Source organism: Rhinoderma darwinii, chromosome 7, assembly GCF_050947455.1.
Source record: "Rhinoderma darwinii isolate aRhiDar2 chromosome 7, aRhiDar2.hap1, whole genome shotgun sequence".
Taxonomy (NCBI): Eukaryota; Metazoa; Chordata; class Amphibia; order Anura; family Rhinodermatidae; genus Rhinoderma; species Rhinoderma darwinii.
This window is the reverse complement of record NC_134693.1, coordinates 95,645,113-95,665,409: the sequence shown is the minus strand read 5'-3', so window position 1 is coordinate 95,665,409 and position 20,297 is coordinate 95,645,113. Positions and strand designations below refer to the sequence as shown.

General features: G+C 43.9%; 1 protein-coding gene across 4 annotated transcripts in view; it reads right to left on the bottom strand.

Annotated features, from left to right (window-relative positions):
• Positions 1–20,297, bottom strand: part of RANGAP1 (Ran GTPase activating protein 1) — a 150,494-nt gene that overhangs the window by 56,606 nt on the left and 73,591 nt on the right. For 3 of the 4 annotated variants that reach the window (XM_075833713.1, XM_075833711.1, XM_075833709.1), the window contains one exon: positions 10,466–10,585. In XM_075833713.1, coding sequence (XP_075689828.1) covers positions 10,466–10,577 — 112 coding nt within the window. In that variant the 5' untranslated portion in view covers positions 10,578–10,585. Of the gene's footprint in view, positions 1–10,465; positions 10,586–12,756; positions 12,822–20,297 lie in introns of those variants that run through there. The other variant, XM_075833712.1, reaches the window with a different exon arrangement.

Genomic DNA, 20,297 nt, shown 5'->3' with positions numbered 1-20,297 from the left:
TGGTCTGTATGAACTACAAACACTCCGGATCTTTACCAGGTTTTAATAGTACTATGATAGAGGCATCATAGAAGGTAGAAAGGAGGAAGTCGACGAGCAGAGCCTGGTTGAGAGCATCCAGTAAAAGTGGGCCGAAATGTTCAAGATATTTTCTGTAAACCTCGACATGGAGTCCATCAGGGCCAGGGGACTTATCGGATGCCATATCTCTTATAGAGTCCTGAAATTCCTCCATAGATATAGGGGCATCATGTAGTGTGACATGCTCAGGTGATAAGGAGGGGAATGTCAGGTCATGTAAGTAATTTAGGACACATCTGTCATGACGTAATTAGTAGAGGAGCTATATAGATTGGTGTAGTATTCCTTAAACCCAGTGGCAACGGCATCCCCCTCCATCAGTACATGGCCAGAAGAGTGCTTAATTTTCAAAACAGAATTAGGGTATGTTCACGCGCAGTGTTTTCAGACGTAATTCGGGCGGTTTACGCCTCAAATTACGCCTGAAAAAAACTCCCTAATACGCCTACAAACATCTGCCCATTGCTTTCAATGGGAATTACGATGTTCTGTTCCCCCGAGCCTTTATTTTATGTGTCGCTGTCAAAATACGGCGCGTAAAATGACGGCTCGTCAAAAGAAGTGCAGGACAACACGAAAAACACGATTTGTTAAAAAAAACGCCTGAAAACAGCTCCATATTTTCAGACGTTTTCGGTCACTACGTGTGAACATACCCTTAGATGTGCCGTCCTGACTAATTAAGTGTGCCAATAATTGACTAGATTGATTGCCCATTTCAAAGTAATATTGTCGTGTCACAGCTAAGTGGCTCTCAATTTCAAGTTCTGAGCAGGCTGTGGTATTCTTAACATACGATACTGTGGACCGCAAACAACCACGGAGGTAAGCCTTAAAAGTGTCCCATTTTAATGCGTGTGAGAGAGGGAGGTTGTGAACCTGCAGAAATTGTTCAATTTAGTCTGGGAGGCGATCAGAGGGACCAATCAGTGTTAGCCAAAAGAGGTTGAACTTCCAGTTGGGTAGGAGACGCAGGCCTGGGAATTCCAATGTAAGGAGTATAGAACTATGGTCTGAAATCCCTCAACGGTCATGAGAGATCGAGGAGACATACAGTGTGATATGTTAGGAGTGCAAAAAATTGTATCAATTCGAGGGAGTAGGTCTCCCAGAAGAATGACAAGTGTATTCTAAGACCTGAGGATTAAGAGGTCTCCATAGATCGATCCAACCCACACCCCGCATCAGCTGGTTCAAAGTTGAAGGGGGCGTCATAGAGGGGGCAGGAACCTGGAAGAAACAGTCCATTGTAGTGTTCATAACGTGATTAAAGTCACCCATGCATAATACAGAGGAAGCAGGGAATTGGTGGGTAAACGCAATTGCGGCCTGAAGAACAGATATACCTGCATGCGGTGGGTCGTAAACACATAAGAGGACATATAGCTCTGTATCAATTTCACCATATACAAACAGTAATCTGCCCACAGGGTCTGCCAATTTGTATGCGGTTCCATCGTAGAGATCGATGAATTCATAAAGAGACTTCCCTAGCGTAAGTGGTGTGATAAGAATCACATGCCCATTGGATCTATGGCTTTTTAAAGAGGCTCTGTCACCAGATTATAAGTGCCCTATCTCCTACATAATCTGATTGGCGCTGTAATGTAGATAACAGCAGTGGTTTTTGTTTTGAAAAACGATCATTTTAAAGTTATGAGCTAGTTTAGATTTATGCTAATGAGTTTCTCAATGGACAACTGGCCGTGTTTTTACTTTTTACCAACTGGGTGTTGTACAGAGGAGTGTATGAGGCTGACCAATCAGTGATCAATCAGCGTCCTGCACTTCTCATTGTTCCAGCCTAGCATGATCCACAGCACAGTGTGATTGTGCAGTGAAAGAAGCTGGGCTGGTGTTCCAGAGAAGTGTATGACGCTGATTGGTCAGCCTCATACACTCCTCTGAACACCCAGTTGGTAAAAAGTAAAAACACGCCCAGTTGTCCATTGAGAAACTCATTAGCATAAATCTAAACTAGCTCATAACTTGCTCAAAAATGATCGTTTTTCAAAATAAAAACCACTGCTGTTATCTACATTACAGCGCAGATCAGATTATGTAGGAGATAGAGCATTTATAATCTGGTGACAGAGCCTCTTTAAAGTAATCAGATTTGTCAGCAGTGAGGTGGGTCTCTTGCAAACCTGTCAGATTGGAATTGGATCTCCTAATATGGGAGAAGACCGAGGCACGTTTGGATACAGTCCCCAACCCACGTACATTCCATGAAATACAATTTAACCCTTTCAAGACCGAGCCAATTTTGGCCTTCAGGACACTTTTTGCAAATCGGACATGTGTCAATTTATGCGGTAATAACTCTGGAATGCTTTTGCCTATCCAAGCGATTCTGAGATTGTTTTCTCGTGACATATTGTACTATATGTTAGTGGAAAAATGTGGTAAATAAATTCATTGCATATTTGTGAAAAACACCAAAATGTAGAGAAAATTTGAAAAAATTATGATTTTTCTAATTTTAAATGTATCTGCTTGTAAAACAGATAGTAATACCACACAAAATAGTTACTATTTCACATATTCCTTATGCCTACTTTATATCTGCATCGTTTTTTGAACATTATTTTATTTTTCTAGGACGTTACAAGACGTAGAACTTTAGCAGTAATTTCTCACATTTTCAAGAAAATTTCAAAAGGCTATTTTTACAGGGACCAGTTCAGTTCTAAAGCGGCTTTGAGGGCCTTATGTACTAGAAAGACCCCATAAATCACCCCATATTAAAAACGGCACCCCTCAAAGTATTCAAAACAGCATTCCGAAAGTTTATTAACCCTTTAGGCGTTTCACAGGAATTAAAGAGGCTCTGTCACCAGATTTTGCAACCCCTATCTGCTATTGCAGCAGATCGGCGCTGCAATGTAGATTACAGTAACGTTTTTATTTTTAAAAAACGAGCATTTTTGGCCAAGTTATGACCATTTTCGTATTTATGCAAATGAGGCTTGCAAAAGTACAACTGGGCGTGTTGAAAAGTAAAAGTACAACTGGGCGTGTATTATGTGCGTACATCGGGGCGTGTTTACTACTTTTACTAGCTGGGCGTTGTGCATAGAAGTATCATCCACTTCTCTTCACAACGCCCAGCTTCTGGCAGTGCAGACACAGCGTGTTCTCCAGAGATCACGCTGTGACGTCACTCACAGGTCCTGCATCGTGTCAGACGAGCGAGGACACATTGACAACAGAGGCTACAGATGATTCTGCAGCAGCATCGGCGTTTGCAGGTAAGTCGATGTAGCTACTTACCTGCAAATGCTGATGCTGCTGCAGAATCAACTGTAGCCTCTGGTGCCGACACGATGCAGGACCTGTGAGTGACGTCACAGATCTGCACTGCCAGAAGCTGGGCGTTCTGAAGAGAAGTGGATGATACTTCTATACACAACGCCCAGCTAGTAAAAGTAGTAAACACGCCCCGATGTACGCACATAATACACGCCCAGTTGTACTTTTACTTTTCAACACGCCCAGTTGTACTTTTGCAAGCCTCATTTGCATAAATACGAAAATGGTCATAACTTGGCCAAAAATGCTCGTTTTTTAAAAATAAAAACGTTACTGTTATCTACATTGCAGCGCCGATCTGCTGCAATAGCTGATAGGGGTTGCAAAATCTGGTGACAGAGCCTCTTTAAAGCAATGTACAGGGGAAATTGACAATTTTGTTTTAATTTTTTTTGCCGCAATTCATTTCTAATACATTTTTTTTTGTAACACAGAAGGTTTTACCAGAGAAACACAACACAATATTTATTACCCAGATTCTGCAGTTTTTAGAAATATCCCACATGTGGCCCTAGTGTGATAATGGACTGAAATACCGGCCTCAGAAGCAAAGGAGCACCTAGTGGATTTTGTGGCCTCCTTTTTTTAGAATATATTTTAGGCACCATGTCAGGTTTGAAGAGGTCTTGTAGTGCCAAAACAGTGGAAATCCCCCAAAAGAGACACTATTTTGGAAACTGCACACCTCAAGGAATTTATTTAGGGGTATAGTTAGCATCTTGACGGCACAGGTCTTCTGCTATATTTATTGGAGTTTGCCTGTGAAAGTGAAAATCTACTTTTTTTCTGAAAAAATATAAAAAAAAATAATATTTGCAAGGAATAAAGAATAAAAAGCACACCAAAACTTGTAAAGCTACTTCTCCCGATTACAGCAATACCCCATATGTGGTACTAAACTACTGTTTGGACCCATGGCAGAGCTCAGAAGGGAAGGAGCGCCATTTGGATTTTGAAGCGCAGATTGTGCTTGATTGGTTTTCAGTGCCATGTTGTGTTTGCAACGCCCTGGAGGGAGCAAAACGGTGGAAACCCCCAAAAGTGACCCCATTTTGAAGACTACACCTCTCAAGGAATTTTTCTAGGGGTATAGCATTTTGACCCCACAGTTTTTTTTGCTGAATTTAGTGGAATTAGGCCGTGAAAATGAAAATCATAGAAATGTTTAATTTTTACAATGAATAAAGGTGAAAAATCACCCCAAAATTTGTAAAGCAATTTGTCCTGATTACTGCAATACGCCATATGTGGTAATAAACTGCTGTTTGAACCCACGGCAAGACTCAGAAGGGAAGGAACAATATTAAGCTTTTGGAGCTCAAATTTAGCTGGAATGGTTTTTGGGTGGCATGTCGCATTTGCAAAGCCCCTGAGGTACCAAAACAGTGGAAACCTCCCAAAAGTCCCTTTAGGGGACTGGAACGAGCGATCATTAGGTCGCTGGTACAATACACTGCAATATTAATGTATTGCAGTATAATATCATTTTTACAGACTCCTGTAACAGCGCGATCGCTGTTCCTGTCCATTAGTCCCGGGTGTCAGCTGCAATACACAGCGGACACCTGTAGAATATGGAGCGGGCGCAGCGCATGAGCCCGCTCCATATATAACCCCCCGCACCACGACATGCTATTAAGTCGTGGTGCGCGAAGGCGTTAACGCGCAGCGGATGGTGCAAAGTGAAAATAAACATTTTCCACTGATATGCCATTTTAATGCACAATATGTTGTGCCCAGTTTGTGCCACTGAAGACAAATACCTCGTACAATGTTGAGCGGGTTCTCCCGGATATAAAATATCATATATGTGGACGTAAACTGGTGTTTGCGCACGCTGTGGGGCTCAGAAGGGAGGGAGCGCCATTTGGCTTTTGGAGCGCAGATTTTGCTTGGTAACTGTTCTGTTTGGGGTTTTGCTGGTATTTCAGTTTATGATGTGGGGGTATGTGTAAATTGGGCAGAGTACATAAGGACATAATAAGAGGGTATAATAATTCGGTAAATAAATAATAATCCGCAGATATGTGGCCAATATCGCACTGATAAATGGCGCCCGATCTTATCCGCTTTTGGACACTGCACAATTTCTGTCGCTATATTCTGAGAGCCAGAACTTTTTTTATTTTTTCTTCACCGGAGCCGTGCGAGGGCTTATTTGTTGCGGGACAATTGGTAGTTTTCAATGGTACATGTGATTTTTTTATCACCTTTTTATTCGATTTTTTTGGGCAAGCAAAGTGACAAAAACACAAATTCTGACAATGTTTTTTGTCTTTTTTTACACTTTTCACCGTGCGCTATAAAATGACATTTTACTTTATTCTGCGGGTCGATACGATTACGGCGATACCAGATGTATATAGTTTTTTTTATGTTTTGTGGCGTTTGCGCAATAAAAATCGCTTTTCAATAAAATTATTTCTTTTTTGTGTCACCATAAGTTTTTTATTTTTCAGTCAAAAAAGCTGTGTAAGGGCTTTTTTTGCGGGACGGGTTGTAGTTTTTATTGGTACTATTTTGGAGTACATGCGACTTTTTGATCACTTTTTATTCTATATTTTTGGGGGGTTGATGACCAAAGAAAATAGTGATTCTGACATTGTTTTTTAATTAATTTTTTTTGCGCTGTTCACCGTGCGGGAAAAATAATATTATAGTTTGGGTCGTTGTGAACGTGGTCATACCAAATATGTGTACTTTTCTTTAACATTTTCATTTTTTTTTTATAATAAAAGACTTCTTATAGGAAAAAAAAGCATTTTTTGTTTTTGTAACTTATAACTTATTTTTACACTTTTATTACTTTTTTTTTTTTTTTTTACTTTTTACTTGTTTTACTTGAACACCTGGAGCACTGATCGCTGCTATAATAAATGTATAAACGGTCAGTGTGACGCTGAGAGTCACACTGACAGGAAGCTTATGAGGACCTGCCTCCGGCAGGTTCTCATTGGCTGCCGTGCATGGCAGACCCGGGGGCTGTTATATGGGCCCCCCGGTTTTGCCTTATAAGGTGCTGCAATCGGTCCCCGGGAAAGTTTGTTGTAGCAACAAACTTTCCAGTTCGATCACATGACCGGGACCTGAACCAATTAGGTCCCGGTCATGTCTCCGGGACTAGAGGCAAGGGATAACAGCGCGATCCGTGTGTCAGCGCTACTCTGAGACACCCGGATCGCGCTTTTAACACCCACCGTGAATTCACGTCGGCACTGCACAGAGCCCAGCAAGCGCCGACGTGATTTTACTGTGGGCGGTCGGGAAGCGGTTAAAAACATCGCCATAGTAATAATAACTGAACTCTCATGTAAGGTTGATTTCCAGAGGTTGCTATCATAGAAACAAGTACATACAAATAACCCCTTCCAGGTATATGGCATAGACAAGTGCAGTTATACAACGAGGTAGAAACAGGGCCATGATTTAGGGCATGAAAAAAAAATAAGGGATACCCAACAATATCATTGTTGGGTATACAACCTGGCACCGCTAATCATGTGTTAAAATCAGTATCGGTTGTCGGACCAGAATTATGAAGAGACACATGGAAATTTCCCATGAAGTTAATACGGAGTGGTAGCTAAAAGGGGAAAAAAAAAAATATAAGGGGGGGGGGGGGTATTAGACATGAAAATCACGTCCCAGAGTAAGGAATATATATGAAGTAAGCTTCAAAAGGATATCATGGGATCAGAAGACTCCTGATGTGTACAAGATCCTAGTCCGCTCCAGAAATCAGGTCAACTATTTGCAGTTGTGGCTGGACAGCAAACACTATCAAGCAGAAGGAGGATGCATCTGAAGCCATTCGTTAGCTTACAACGGGCTGTGCAGAAATATCACCTTGCCCTCGCTAACAATCCGTAGGCGAGCAGTGTAAGTCATATAATAAGGCATGTTACGGTCCTTAAATTTCCTCTAGACTTCGGTAAATGTAGCTCATTGCTTCTGAAGATCCGTAGAGAAGTCGGGAGATATAGTGGAGTTAGCAAACTTCAACGGAGCTTTCAGCCGGGCCTGGCGCAGAGCCGTATCACAATCACGGTAGTTTAACAACCTGCCCAACAAGGGTCTTGGTGCAGCGCCCGGTTGCGGTGGTTTAGCCAGGACGCGATGCGCGCTCTCAACTACAAAGCAAGTGGAAAAGGCCGCTTCCTCCATGTTAGTTTAGAGCCATTGTTCAATGAAAGTTTCAGGACTTTGACCTTCCGCTGCCTCCAGCAGACCAATGATACAGAAGTTATTACGAAGTAGCCTATTTTCGAAGTCATCAGTCTGGCAAGCATCCACCTTACGTGTAGTGACGGCAAGAGTAACAGTGAGTGGACCGATCCTATCCTCTGCATGAGAGAATCTGTCCGCTAGCTCTCCCATGCGTCCTCTCCTATTTTGCATGTCCTGACGAAGTAAACTAACATCAATTTTAATCTCATCAATTTTACTCGTCAGATGCTATTTAACCCGTTAGTGACCGGCCCATAGTCTTTTTACGTCGGTCACTAACGGGCCTTATTCCGATGCCATAGACTTTTTACATCACGGCATCGGAATAAGTAAACAAACAGAGCAGGGAGCTGTCAAATCTCCCTGCTCTCAGCTGCTAGAGGCAGCTGAGGGCGTCCCTGCTCTGCCGTGTGAGATCGATATCAGTATCGATCTCACCCGTTTAACCCCTCAGATGCGGTGCTCAATAGCGAGCACCGCATCGGAGTGGTTTTGGAGAGAGGGAGAGAGCTCCCTCTCATCCCACCGACACCCGGCGATTAGATCGCCGAGTGTGTGTGTCTCCAATTGCAGCCGGGGGCCTAATTAAGGCCCCCAGGTCTGCCAGTAATGAATGCCTGCTAGATCATGCCGCAGGCATGACCTAGCAGATGCCTGTCCGTTTTAAACGGACAGGCAGTAATACACTGCAATACAAAAGTATTGCAGTGTATTATAAATGCGATCGGACCATCGCATAGTGAAGTCCCATAGTGGGACTAGTAAAAAAGTGAAAAAAAAAGTTTCATAAAGTTAATAAAAAAATAAATGTGAAAAAAAAAAAATGAAAAACCCACTTTTTCCCTTACAAAATGCTTTAGTATTAAAAAAACTAAATAAAGTTAAAAAGTTACACATATTTGGTATCGCCGCGTCCGTAACGACCCCAACTACAAATCTATTACATTACTTAACCCGCACGGTGAACGCCGTAAAAATTAAATAAAAAACGACGGAAAAATTGCTGTTTTCTGTGAATCCTGACTTTAAAAAAATGTGATTAAAAAGTGATCAAAAAGTCGCATCTACTCTAAAATGGTACCAATAAAAACTACAAGTCTTCCCGCAAAAAAAAAAGGCCTCATATAACTGCATCGGCGAAAAAATAAAAACGTTACGGCTCTTCAAATATGGAGACACAAAAACAAATAATTTTGAAAAAAAATCAGGGGCTGTTTTCCCTTGAAGACAGCTCCGTATTTTCAGATGTTTTTGGTCACTTCGTGTGAACATCCCCCTAGTGTGTTTATGTGGCTGCACATCGCGATATAGCTATATCGCTATCTGCAGTGTAAATTAATGGGGCGAAGTGTATGATGCTGATTGGTCAGCGTCATACACTCCTCTGTACAACGCCCACTTGGCCATATAGTAAAACACGCCCAGTTGTCCATTGAGAAAGTCATTAGCATAAAGCTAATATAAATCATAACTCCGTCAAAAATTATAGTTTTTCTAAATAAACACTGCTGTAATCTACATTACAGCGCCGATCACATCATGTCCAATATAGGCCACTTATAATGTGGTGACAGAGACTAAGAAAATCCCCTCTGCAGAGCGGCTCACAGCCCGGATCAAGGGCGCAGGATGGGAGAGCGATAGTCCGGCTATTTAAACGGTGCCAGGACGGATCAGTATTATACCAGGATAATGTTCGGTCCCCGGGAGCTCAGCTCAGACACGTCCGACCATCTTGGCTGCGTGCCACTCCCCAACCCCCCACCCCCAATAATGGGATATTTAGATAACAATTGTTGTGCTAGGTGGTAATTGGACCTATAGGTTGTGGTGAAGCTGTAGATATCTATACCATTGTAACCCCAGAATGTGGTAAGTGTCTTGCAGCTGTGCGAATGTAAGAAATGAACCGTTGTCATATATATCACCAAGTCGGACAATGCCCAGGTCTTGCCAGACCTGAGAGTCCGCTAACATTAGAATGGATGATAAAGTAGGATTATGCCATAAAGGCAATTCTGGAACTGTATCCTTATAGGCAAGTATGTTTTTAAAAATACGCCAAATTTCTAAGGCAATATGTGTATGTAGAGGAAGCAAAGCAGCACGCTTACTGAATCCTCGGTATTCTAAAAAGCTGATCAAGCTATGACCCGCTACCAAAGCAGCTAAGTAAATAATCTATGTCAGGAAGAGGAATATCTTGTATCCAGTCCTGTATATTAGGAAGTTGACCAGCCAGGTAATGCAAATGAAAGTCCGCAGTGCCATGCCTTCCATGCCTTCTTCAATTTTAGGCCGTTGTAAGGTAGTTAGCTTAAGTTTTGACCTGGAAGAGCCTCATATAAATTTTATGATTAAAGAATACCTTTAACCTGCCCATACATGTGCAGCTGAGTGCACCATGTAATGGGCAGGGCTGCACAATCCCAGGGGCACTTTACATTTCTTTCCGACCCTCCTCCGTTATTTAGATATCGGTGCCGTTATATTTGGCGCCCAATATTTAAATAACCCTCTGAATGATCAAACGGGGGGGTGTAATGGCAAGGGGGCGTGTAACATCGCTGTAACACTGTCCAATCAGCTACAGACAGTGCCACAGCCAGAGCTAGAGAGAAGAGAGCGTTTGCGTGCAAATGCGCAATTCGGAGCTGTGCGCGCATGCGCTCACTCACTCTTCAGCTCTTGGCAGACAAGGACAGGACTGTGTGATCACTGAAGAGTGAGTGAGTGAGAGCGTGAATGCGCATTCGCGCACAGCTCCGAGCTGCGTGCACACACGCTCTCCTCTCTCCAACTCTTGCTGCGGCACTGTCAGCTTTGTTCATAAAACAATGCTTACCATCTTGAGCGGTGTTAAGTTTCAGAGTTCTGCCTTTAAAGCTTAGTTCTCCCCCTCCTACCATGGTCTTTGCAAGGGAATCAGCCAACTGTGAAATGTCTTCAGATGCCATCTTTTAAGCTGAGAAATAGAAAAGATAGATAGGATTTAAACAAAGAAGACCTTACATTCCAACACCCAAAAAAATAATTACAATTATTAACCCCTTCTCGCCGCAGCCAGTTGTGGTCCTTGTAATGTGATTTTTTTCCTTTCATTTTTTAGCCCCAGCTTCCAAGAGCCATAACTTTTTCATTTTCCCATTGACGTAGCCACATGAGGGCTTGTTTTTTTGCAGGACGAGTTGTATTTTGTAATGGCACCCAGCATTTGCAATAACACCTCTAGAGGCCTCCTTGACCCCTGTATTTTCTTACGCATGAGACGTAAATAATTTTAAAGGCGGGAGGACTGCACAAGTATATATGGAGAGGTTTTCAGAACCTCCCTTTACGTACTTCTTAAACTGTCGTACTGTGCCGCCAGCGCAGCACTGCTGGTCGGTTTCTAGTTACGTCAGTCAAGCGCTGGCACATTGAGCCAATAAGGCTCCACGTGGGCGCCTGTGTGTGTTATTAGGAGCTCCCCAGCGCCTAAAACTTAGAAGGGCTGCAAAGGACAGAGGAAGAGTGAAACGAGTGTGTGGAAGCACATGAGTCTTCACAGGAGGGAGAGCTGGAGGCAAGAAGATTTGCACCTCCTCCATGTCTGCTGCTGACCCCATCAGGGGGGTCTGTTTCTAAACCTCACCCATTTGCTCATTTGTGCTTATCTGCATTCATAGTTCGCTGTAAATGTGTGTGTGTTTTTTTTTTTGCCTGGAACATTGGCAAAACCGCACCATTTTGCCACAATTTTGGAAAAATTGCAACAAAATTGTGCACTTTTACCATGATTCTAGGCACAAAAATAAATAAATATATATATATATATATATATATATATATATATATATATATATATATATATAGTGGTGCGATTTTTCAGACGAAAAGTCGTGCGGGTTCCAGGTTGGATACTCTGCGTGGTTTATACGCAGCGTATCCGTCCCGTGGGAACCCGGCCTAAGACAAATGGAACAGTTACAGGAATTTCTGCAACAAATCTGCTGCATGTGAAAATACTCAAAAGACTCTGTTTAGATGTGACGGGATTTGCCTATGACATGGAGATAATAGGTGTGGGGCTAAGCCGCTGCATTTTTCCGGGCGGAAGCCGCGAGAATAAGTAGCATGCTACTTATACTTGCAGAATATTTTATCCCACTGCATGTGAACAGGGATCCAAAAACCTCATTCAAATGCATTGGATGCGGATTTGACAGAAATTTCAGTGCGGAAAGTACTCAACGTGTGAACGGGGCCTAATAATTCAAAAGATTTGACATGACACTATATTGTGACACTGACCGACTCCCCGATATTTTTGTTCTGCTGTTTACTTTGCAGTGGTCCAAATATATACAGGGTGTTGCTAAGTAAAAGTGGACCTGGCTATAGGGCGACAACAGCAGAAATCTGTCTTGTGGCGATCCAATATTATCTCATTAGAACTTACTAGTCCTTCTCAATGAATTAGAATATCAAAAAGTTTATTTATTTCAGTAATTCAATTCAAAAAGTGAAACTCCTAATATACAGGGTGGGCCATTTATATGGATACACCTAAATAAAATGGGAATGGTTGGTGATATTAACTTCCTGTTTGTGGCACATTAGTATATGGGAGGGGGCAAACTTTTCAAGCTGGGTGTTGACCATGGCGGCCATTTTGTATCCAACTTTAGTTTTTTCAATGGGAAGAGGGTCATGTGACACATCAAACTTATCGAGAATTTCACAAGAAAAACAATGGTGTGCTTGGTTTTAACGTTACTTTATTCTTCCATGAGTTATTTACAAGTTTCTGACCACTTATAAAATGTGTTCAAAGTGCTGCCCATTGTGTTGGATTGTCAATGCAACCCTCTTCTCCCACTCTTCACACACTGATAGCAACACCGCAGAAGAAATGCCTCCCGATCTAACCCCCTTAGACTTATCTTTGGGGTCATCTGAAGGCAATTGTCTATGCTGTGAAGATACGAGATGTGCAGCAACTGAAACTACGGATACTGGAAGCCTGTGCTGGCATTTCTTCTGCGGTGTTGCTATCAGTGTGTGAACTTCATGCTTCCCCCAGCTTTATGGAGATGCCGATTTTATTTTCCAGCAGGACTTGGCACCTGCCCACACTGCCAAAAGTACCAATACCTGGTGTAACCCTTTCAGGACCAAGGTCATTTTGGCCCTTGAGGACCAGCCCCATTTTTACAAATTTGACATTTGTCATTTTATGTGGTAATAACTCTGGAATGCTTTTGCCTAGCCAAGCGATTTTGAGATCGTTCTCTCGTGACATATTGTACTTTATGTTAGTGGAAAAATTTGGTCAATAAATTCATTGCTTATTTGTGAAAAACACTAAAAATTGAAAGAAAATTTGCAAAAATTATGATTTTTCTAATTTTAAATGTATCTACTTGTAAAACAGATAGTAATACCACACAAAATAGTTGCTAATTAACATCCCCCATATGTGTACTTTATATTTGCATCATTTTTTGAGCATTATTTAATTTTTCTAGGACATTACAAGGCTTAGAACTTTAGCAGCAATTTCGGACATTTTCAAGAAAATATCAAAAGGCTATTTTTCAAGGACCCGTTCAGTTCTGAAGTGGCTTTGAGGGCCTTATGTACTAGATAGACCCCATAAATCACCCCATTTTAAAAACTGCACCCCTCAAAGTATTCAAAACTGCATACAGAAAGTGTTTTAACCATTTAGGCGCATCACAGGAATTAGAGGCGAAACGTACTAATTTTTTTTTTTTTTGCCGAAATTCATTTATAATAAAAAAAAAAAAAATCTGTAACACAGAAGGTTTTACCAGAGAAACGAAACACAATATTTATTGTCCAGATTCTGCAGTTTTTAGAAATATCCCACATGTGGGTCTAATGTGGTAATGGACTGAAACACCGGCCTCAGAAGCAAAGGAGCACCTAGAGGATTTTGGGGCCTCCTTTTTTTTTTAGAATATATTTTAGGCACCATGTCAGGTTTGAAGAGGTCTTGTGGTACCAAAACAGTGGAAACTCCCCAAAAGTGACATGGTTTTGGAAACTACACATCTCAAGGAATTTATCTAGGAGTATAGTTAGCATCTTGACCTCACAGTTCTTTTGCTATATTTATTGGCGTTTGTCTGTGAAAATGAAAATCTACTTTTTTTCTGAAAAAAATATAAAAAAAACAAAAATTTTACAAGGAATAAAGAATAAAAAGCACCCCACAACTTGTAAACCTATTTCTCCCGATTACGGCAATACCCCATATGTGGTAATAAACTGCTGTTTGGACTCACGGCAGAGCTCAGAAGGGATGGAGCGCCATTTGGCTTTTGGAGCGCAGATGTTGCTTGGTAGTAGTTCGGTTTAAAGTTTTGCTGGTATTTCAGTTTATAATGTGGGGGTATATGAAAGCTGGGCAGAGTACATCAGGGCATAATAAGAGGGTATAATAATGGGGTAAATAAATAATAATTCATAGATATGTGGCCGGTGTTGCACTGATAAATGGTGCCCAATCTTATCCGCTTTTGGAACGTTCTACACAATTTCTGTCGCTATATTCTGAGCGCCAGAACTTTTTTAATTGGTACAACTTTAGGGTACATCACTTTTTAGTCGATTTTTTTTTTTTGGCAAGCAAAGTAAGAAAAAAACATACATTTTGACAATGTTTTTTTGTCTTTTTTTGTTTGTTTTTTTGTTTTCACCGTACTTTATTCTGCGGGTTGGTACGATTACGGCGATACCATATGTATATAGGGTTTTTTTTTTAGGTTTTGTGGCATTTGCGCAATAAAATCACTTTTCTATAAAATTATTTTTTTTGCGTCACCATATTCTGAGAGCCATAACTTTTTTATTTTTCAGTCAAAAAATCTGTGTAAGGCCTCATTCACACGGCAGGGTTTCCCGGCCGGGTGCCGGCCGTTCATAAATCGGCCGGCACCCGGCTGCATTAGGAATAATAGACCCCTAATGGGGCTATTCACACGACCGATTTTTTGACGGCCGGAAAATCCGGCCGTCAAAAAATAGGACATGCTCTATCTTTGCCCGGACACCCGGCCGCCCGGCTCCCATAGAAGTCTATGGGGCCGGGTATTACACGGCCATCACCGGAATGTGTCCCGAGTGATGGCCGGGTTTCCCGGCGCTTGCGCTCTATCTCCTCCTCCTCACAGCGCAGAGTGCATGTCAGGAGGAGGAGTTGATGCCATTCTGACGAATGGCATCGCTGTACACTGTGTTGCAGGGCCGGGGTGTACAGCAGGTGGAAGGGAGCGCTGCGCTGGCTCCCTTCCCCTGCTTGTTAAAAGCACCCTGGCTCGGCGACACCTTCGATGGCGCCGCTAGTAGTAGTAGCAGCAGCTGCTGCTGCGGCTGCTACTACTGTAGCGACGCCACTATAGCAGAGCAGGGAGGTATCTCCCCGCTCTGCTATGTGCTAGCCGCACTTTAGCTCCTTGAAGGAGCGGAATCCCCGTGTTTTCGGGGATTCCGCTCCTGGACAGAGCGCTTGATGTCTCTGTCCATATCTGGGCAGTGACATCAGGGGAAACTCCTGAAGCGGAATCCCCGAACACATGGGGATTCCCCTTCAGGAGCTGCCGCTGATGTCACTGTCCGGATCTGCCCGGCCCGGCACGGATGCATAACTTTATGCAAACCGGCCGGGCAAAATGGCCGATTTTACCGGCCGACACTCGGGCTCGGGAACGACCCGGTCGTGTGAATCCCGCCTAAGGGCTTGTTTTTGAAGGAGGAGCTGTAATTTTTATTGGTACTGTTTTGGGGTACATGCAACTTTTTGATCACTTTTTATTCTATATTTTGGGAGGGGTGATGACCAAAAAAATAGTGATGCTGGCATTGTTTTTTTATTTATTTTTTGCGGTGTTCACCGTGCGGGAAAAATAATATTATAGTTTGGGTCGATGCGAACTCTGTGATACCAAATATGTGTACTTTTTTAAAGTTTTCATTTTTTTCCTATAATAAAAGACTTATAGGAGAAAAGCATTTTTTTTTTTTACACTTTTATAAAACATTTATTTATTTATTTTTACTTTTTCGCCTGCAGCAGTGATAGCTGCTATAATACATTACACTACCTAGGTAGTTCCGCTGAGAGTCACACGGACAGGAAGCCTATGAGGACTAACCTCCGGCTGGTCTTCACAGGCTGCCGTGCATGCCAGACCCGGAGGCCGTTTTATGGCCTCCGGTTTTGCCATGCAACCGACAGCAGCACCCGCAATCGGTCCGCGGGAAAGTTTGCTGTAGCAACAAACTTTCCAGTTTGTTGCTAGAACAAACTTTCACTGCGATCACATGATCAGGACCTGAACCAATCATGTCCCGATCATGTCTCCGGGACCAGAGGCAGGCGATTCGGGTGTCCGCACTACTCTGAGACACCCGGATCGCACTTTTAACACCCACTGTGAATTCACGTCGGCGCTGCACAGAGCCAGCAAGCGCCGACATGAATTTACTGTGGGCGGTCAGGACACAGTTAAAAATGGTGATCATATTCTCTGAAGCCGAACCAATCGGTTCGGCTGTCAGAGAACAGGTTGCTGGGGAGCCGCGCACACCGACACCACCGGCGTCAGAGCGATCTCCTCAGCGTTATGTTGGCAAAAGCAGAGGTCTACAGATTCACGTCCTATCTGCATAGGGTATATGCGAATAGGACGTGAATATACAGATTGTCGGCATGAAAGGGTTAATAACCACAGTATCACTGTGCTTGATTGGGCAGCAAACGCGCCTGACCTAAACCCCATAGAGAATCTATGGGGTATTGTCAGCTTGTGTTCACACACTTAGAAAAAAAGGAGATACGGAGCGGTTTTCAAGGGAAAACGGCTCCTGATTTTCAGCCGTTTTTTATTCAAACTCGCGTTTTTTGCGACGGTTTTTACAGCCGTTTTTAGAGCTGTTTTTCTTTAGAGTCAATGAAAAACGGCTCAAGAAGTGACATGCACTTTTTCACAGGCGCTTTTTTATGCAGCAGTTTCTAAACACGGCCGCGTAAAAAAAAACGCCCCGTCAGAACAGAACGCAGTTTTTCCCATTGAAATCAATGGGCAGATGTTTGGAAGTGTTCTGCTTCCGGTTTTACGTCAGATTTCCAGCCGTTTACAGCCCGAGAAACGGCCGAAAATAAGCCGTGTGAACATACCCTCAAGAGGAAGATGAGAGAGAGACCAGATCTAACAATGCAGACAAGCTGAAGGCCTCTATAAAATCAACCTGGGCTTCCATAACACCTCAGCAGTGCCACAGGCTGATCACCTCCATGCCACGCCGCATTGATGCAGTAATTCATGCAATAGGAGCCCCGACCAAGTATTGAGAGCATATACTGTACATACTTTTCAGTAGGCCAACATTTCAGTATTAAAAATCATTTTTGAAATTGGGCTTACACCGCATTCCAAATTATTATGCAAATGTTATTTTTCGCTGATTTTCCTAAATAGTCGATGCAAATGACAGTGTAAAGTATCTGCCAGGCACAGCTTCGGGGTTAACTCCCATAGGTAATCAGTCTCCACCTGAATCTACGTCTCTGAGACTGACTCCATCTTCCACCACTCAGGATGGCAGGCTTAGGAGTGGGAGAGCCTATCGCAGCCTGGCCAGACGGAGCTAGCTCCCGCCCTCTGTCTATTTATACCTGCCTTTCCTGTTCCGCCTTTGCTTGTGATTCTTCTCGTGTGGTATCCTGGCCCAGCTACAGCTTCTATCTATTTGATCCTGCTCCATACTGACCCTGGCTTACTGACTACTCTCCTGCTCTGCGTTTGGTACCTCGTGCTCTCCTGGTTTGACTTGGCTCGTTCACCTCTCTGGTTGCTCACGGTGTTGCCGTGGGCAACTGCCCCTTTCCCTTTGCTTTGTATTCCCTTGTATGTTTGTCCCGTGCACTTACTGAGCGTAGGGACCGCCGCCCAGTTGTACCCCGTCGCCTAGGGCGGGTCGTTGCAAGTAGGCAGGGACAGAGTGGTGGGTAGATTAGGGCTCACTTGTCCGTTTCCCTACCCCCGTCATTACATAATCACAAGCCCATACCTAGTCTACCCTGGTCCCTGACACCACTATGGACCCCCTTGAGACCCTGGCTCAGCAAATGCAAGGTCTCTCCCTACAGGTCCAGGCCCTGGCTCAGAGGGTCAACCAGCCTGATGCTACCTTGGTAGTTCCCCTCACCTCACCTCCTGAACCCCACCTCAAGTTGCCCGACCGGTTCTCAGGGGACCAGAGGGCTTTTCTCTCCTTTCGGGAGAGTTGTAGGCTTTACTTTCGCTTACAGCCTCATTCCTCAGGTTCTGAGAACCAGCGGGTGGGTATAATTATGTCCCGGCTCCAGGAAGGGCCCCAAGAGTAGGCCTTCTCCTTGGCTCCTGACGCCCCTGAACTTTCCTCCGTTGATCGTTTTTTTTCTGCTCTCGGACTCATTTATGACGAAACTGACAGGACTGCCTTTGCCGAGAGTCAGCTGGTGACCTTACGTCAGGGTAAGAGACCTGTTGAGGAGTATTGTTCTGACTTTAGGAAGTGGTGCGTAGCTTCTCGGTGGAATGACCCTGCCTTAAGGTGCCAGTTTAGGTTGGGTCTGTCGAATGCCCTGAAAGACCTGCTAGTTAGCTATCCCTCTTCTGACTCCCTAGACCAGGTTATGGCTTTAGCGGTACGACTTGACCGGCATCTCAGGGAACGACAACGTGAACGTTTGTGTTTTCTCCTCCGACTCCCCCATGATGCCTCCCGAGGTTCCGTTGCTTCGTTCCCCTCCGGAAGACTCAGAGGTACCTATGCAACTCGGGGCCTCCGTGTCCCCCCAACAACGTAGAGATTTCCGCAGGAAGAATGGTCTCTGCTTCTACTGTGGGGATGACAAGCATCAAGTGAACAACTGTCCTAAGCGTAAGAATGCAGCCGGAGAACTTCCGCGCCTAAGTGATCATCGGGGAGGTCACTTGGGCGCACAGGTATTTCCCGTAAATATGAAACGTAATAAGATCTTGCTTCCCTTTCAGGTCTCTTTTGGTGGTAGGTCTGCTACCGGCAGTGCTTTCGTGGATTCAGGGTCCTCTGCTAATATCATGTCTGTGGAATTTGCTATGCCTTTGATTGATTTGCCTAAACCGGTCCTGGTAGTGGGTATCAACTCCACTCCTCTTGCTAATCGTTATTTTACACAGCATACCCCTGTTTTTGAACTCCTTGTTGGCTCCATGCATTTGGAGCAGTGCTCTGTACTGTTGATGCAGGGATTATCGTCCGATTTGGTTTTAGGCCTTCCCTGGTTGCAGTTGCATAATCCCACGTTTGACTGGAATACTGGGAAGCTTACCAAATGGGGTAATGAATGCTTGACGTCATGCTTTTATGTTAATTCTATTTCTCCCCCTGAGGTGTACACGCTACCTGAGTTTATTCAGGACTTCGCTGATGTTTTCTCTAAGGAGGCCTCTGAAGTGTTACCTCCTCATAGAGAATACGATTGCGCTATCGAATTGGTACCAGGAGCTAAGCTTCCTAAGGGTAGGATATTTAATCTTTCTTGTCCCGAACGTGAAGCCATGAGAGAGTATATCCAGGAATGCCTGGCCAAGGGTTACATTCGCCCCTCTACTTCTCCGGTAGGTGCTGGCTTCTTCTTCGTAGGGAAGAAGGATGGTGGTCTTAGGCCATGCATTGACTACCGTAACCTGAATAAGGTCACTGTAAGGAACCAGTATCCCCTTCCTTTGATTCCTGATCTCTTTAATCAGGTTCAGGGGGCCCAATGGTTCTCTAAGTTTGATCTACCGGGCGCGTATAACCTTATCCGCATCAAAGAGGGGGATGAGTGGAAGACTACGTTTAACACGCCCGAAGGTCATTTCGAATACCTCATCATGCCCTTTGGGTTGTGTAATGCTCCGGCGGTCTTCCAGAATTTCATAAATGAGATTTTGAGGATTACCTGGGGATATTTCTTGTAGTGTACCTTGATGACATACTGGTGTTTTCCAAGGACTGGTCCTCCCACATTGAGCATGTCAGGAAGGTGCTCCAGGTCCTTCGGGAAAACAAACTGTTTGCGAAAACCGAAAAATGTGTGTTTGGGGTACAGGAGATACCATTTTTGGGTCAAATCCTCACTCCTCATGAATTCCGCATGGACCCCGCCAAGGTTCAGGCTGTGGCGGAATGGGTCCAACCTGCCTCCCTGAAGGCGTTACAGTGTTTTTAGGGGTTCGCTAATTATTACAGGAGATTTATTGCTAACTTCTCGGTCATCGCTAAGCCTCTTACGGACCTCACTCGCAAAGGTGCTGATCTCCACCACTGGCCTCCTGAGGCTGTCCAGGCTTTTGAGGTCCTTAAGAAGTGCTTTATCTCGGCCCCGGTGCTGGTTCAGCCCAACCAAATGGAGCCATTTATCGTGGAAGTTGACGCATCCGAGGTGGGAGTCGGGGCTGTCTTGTCCCAGGGTACCAGGTCCCTCACCCATCTCCGCCCCTGTGCCTACTTCTCCAGGAAGTTTTCGCCCACTGAGAGTAACTATGATATTGGCAACCGCGAACTCTTAGCCATTAAATGGGCATTTAAAGAGTGGTGCCACTTCCTGGAGGGGGCTAGGCACCAGGTAACGGTCCTTACCGACCACAAGAATCTGA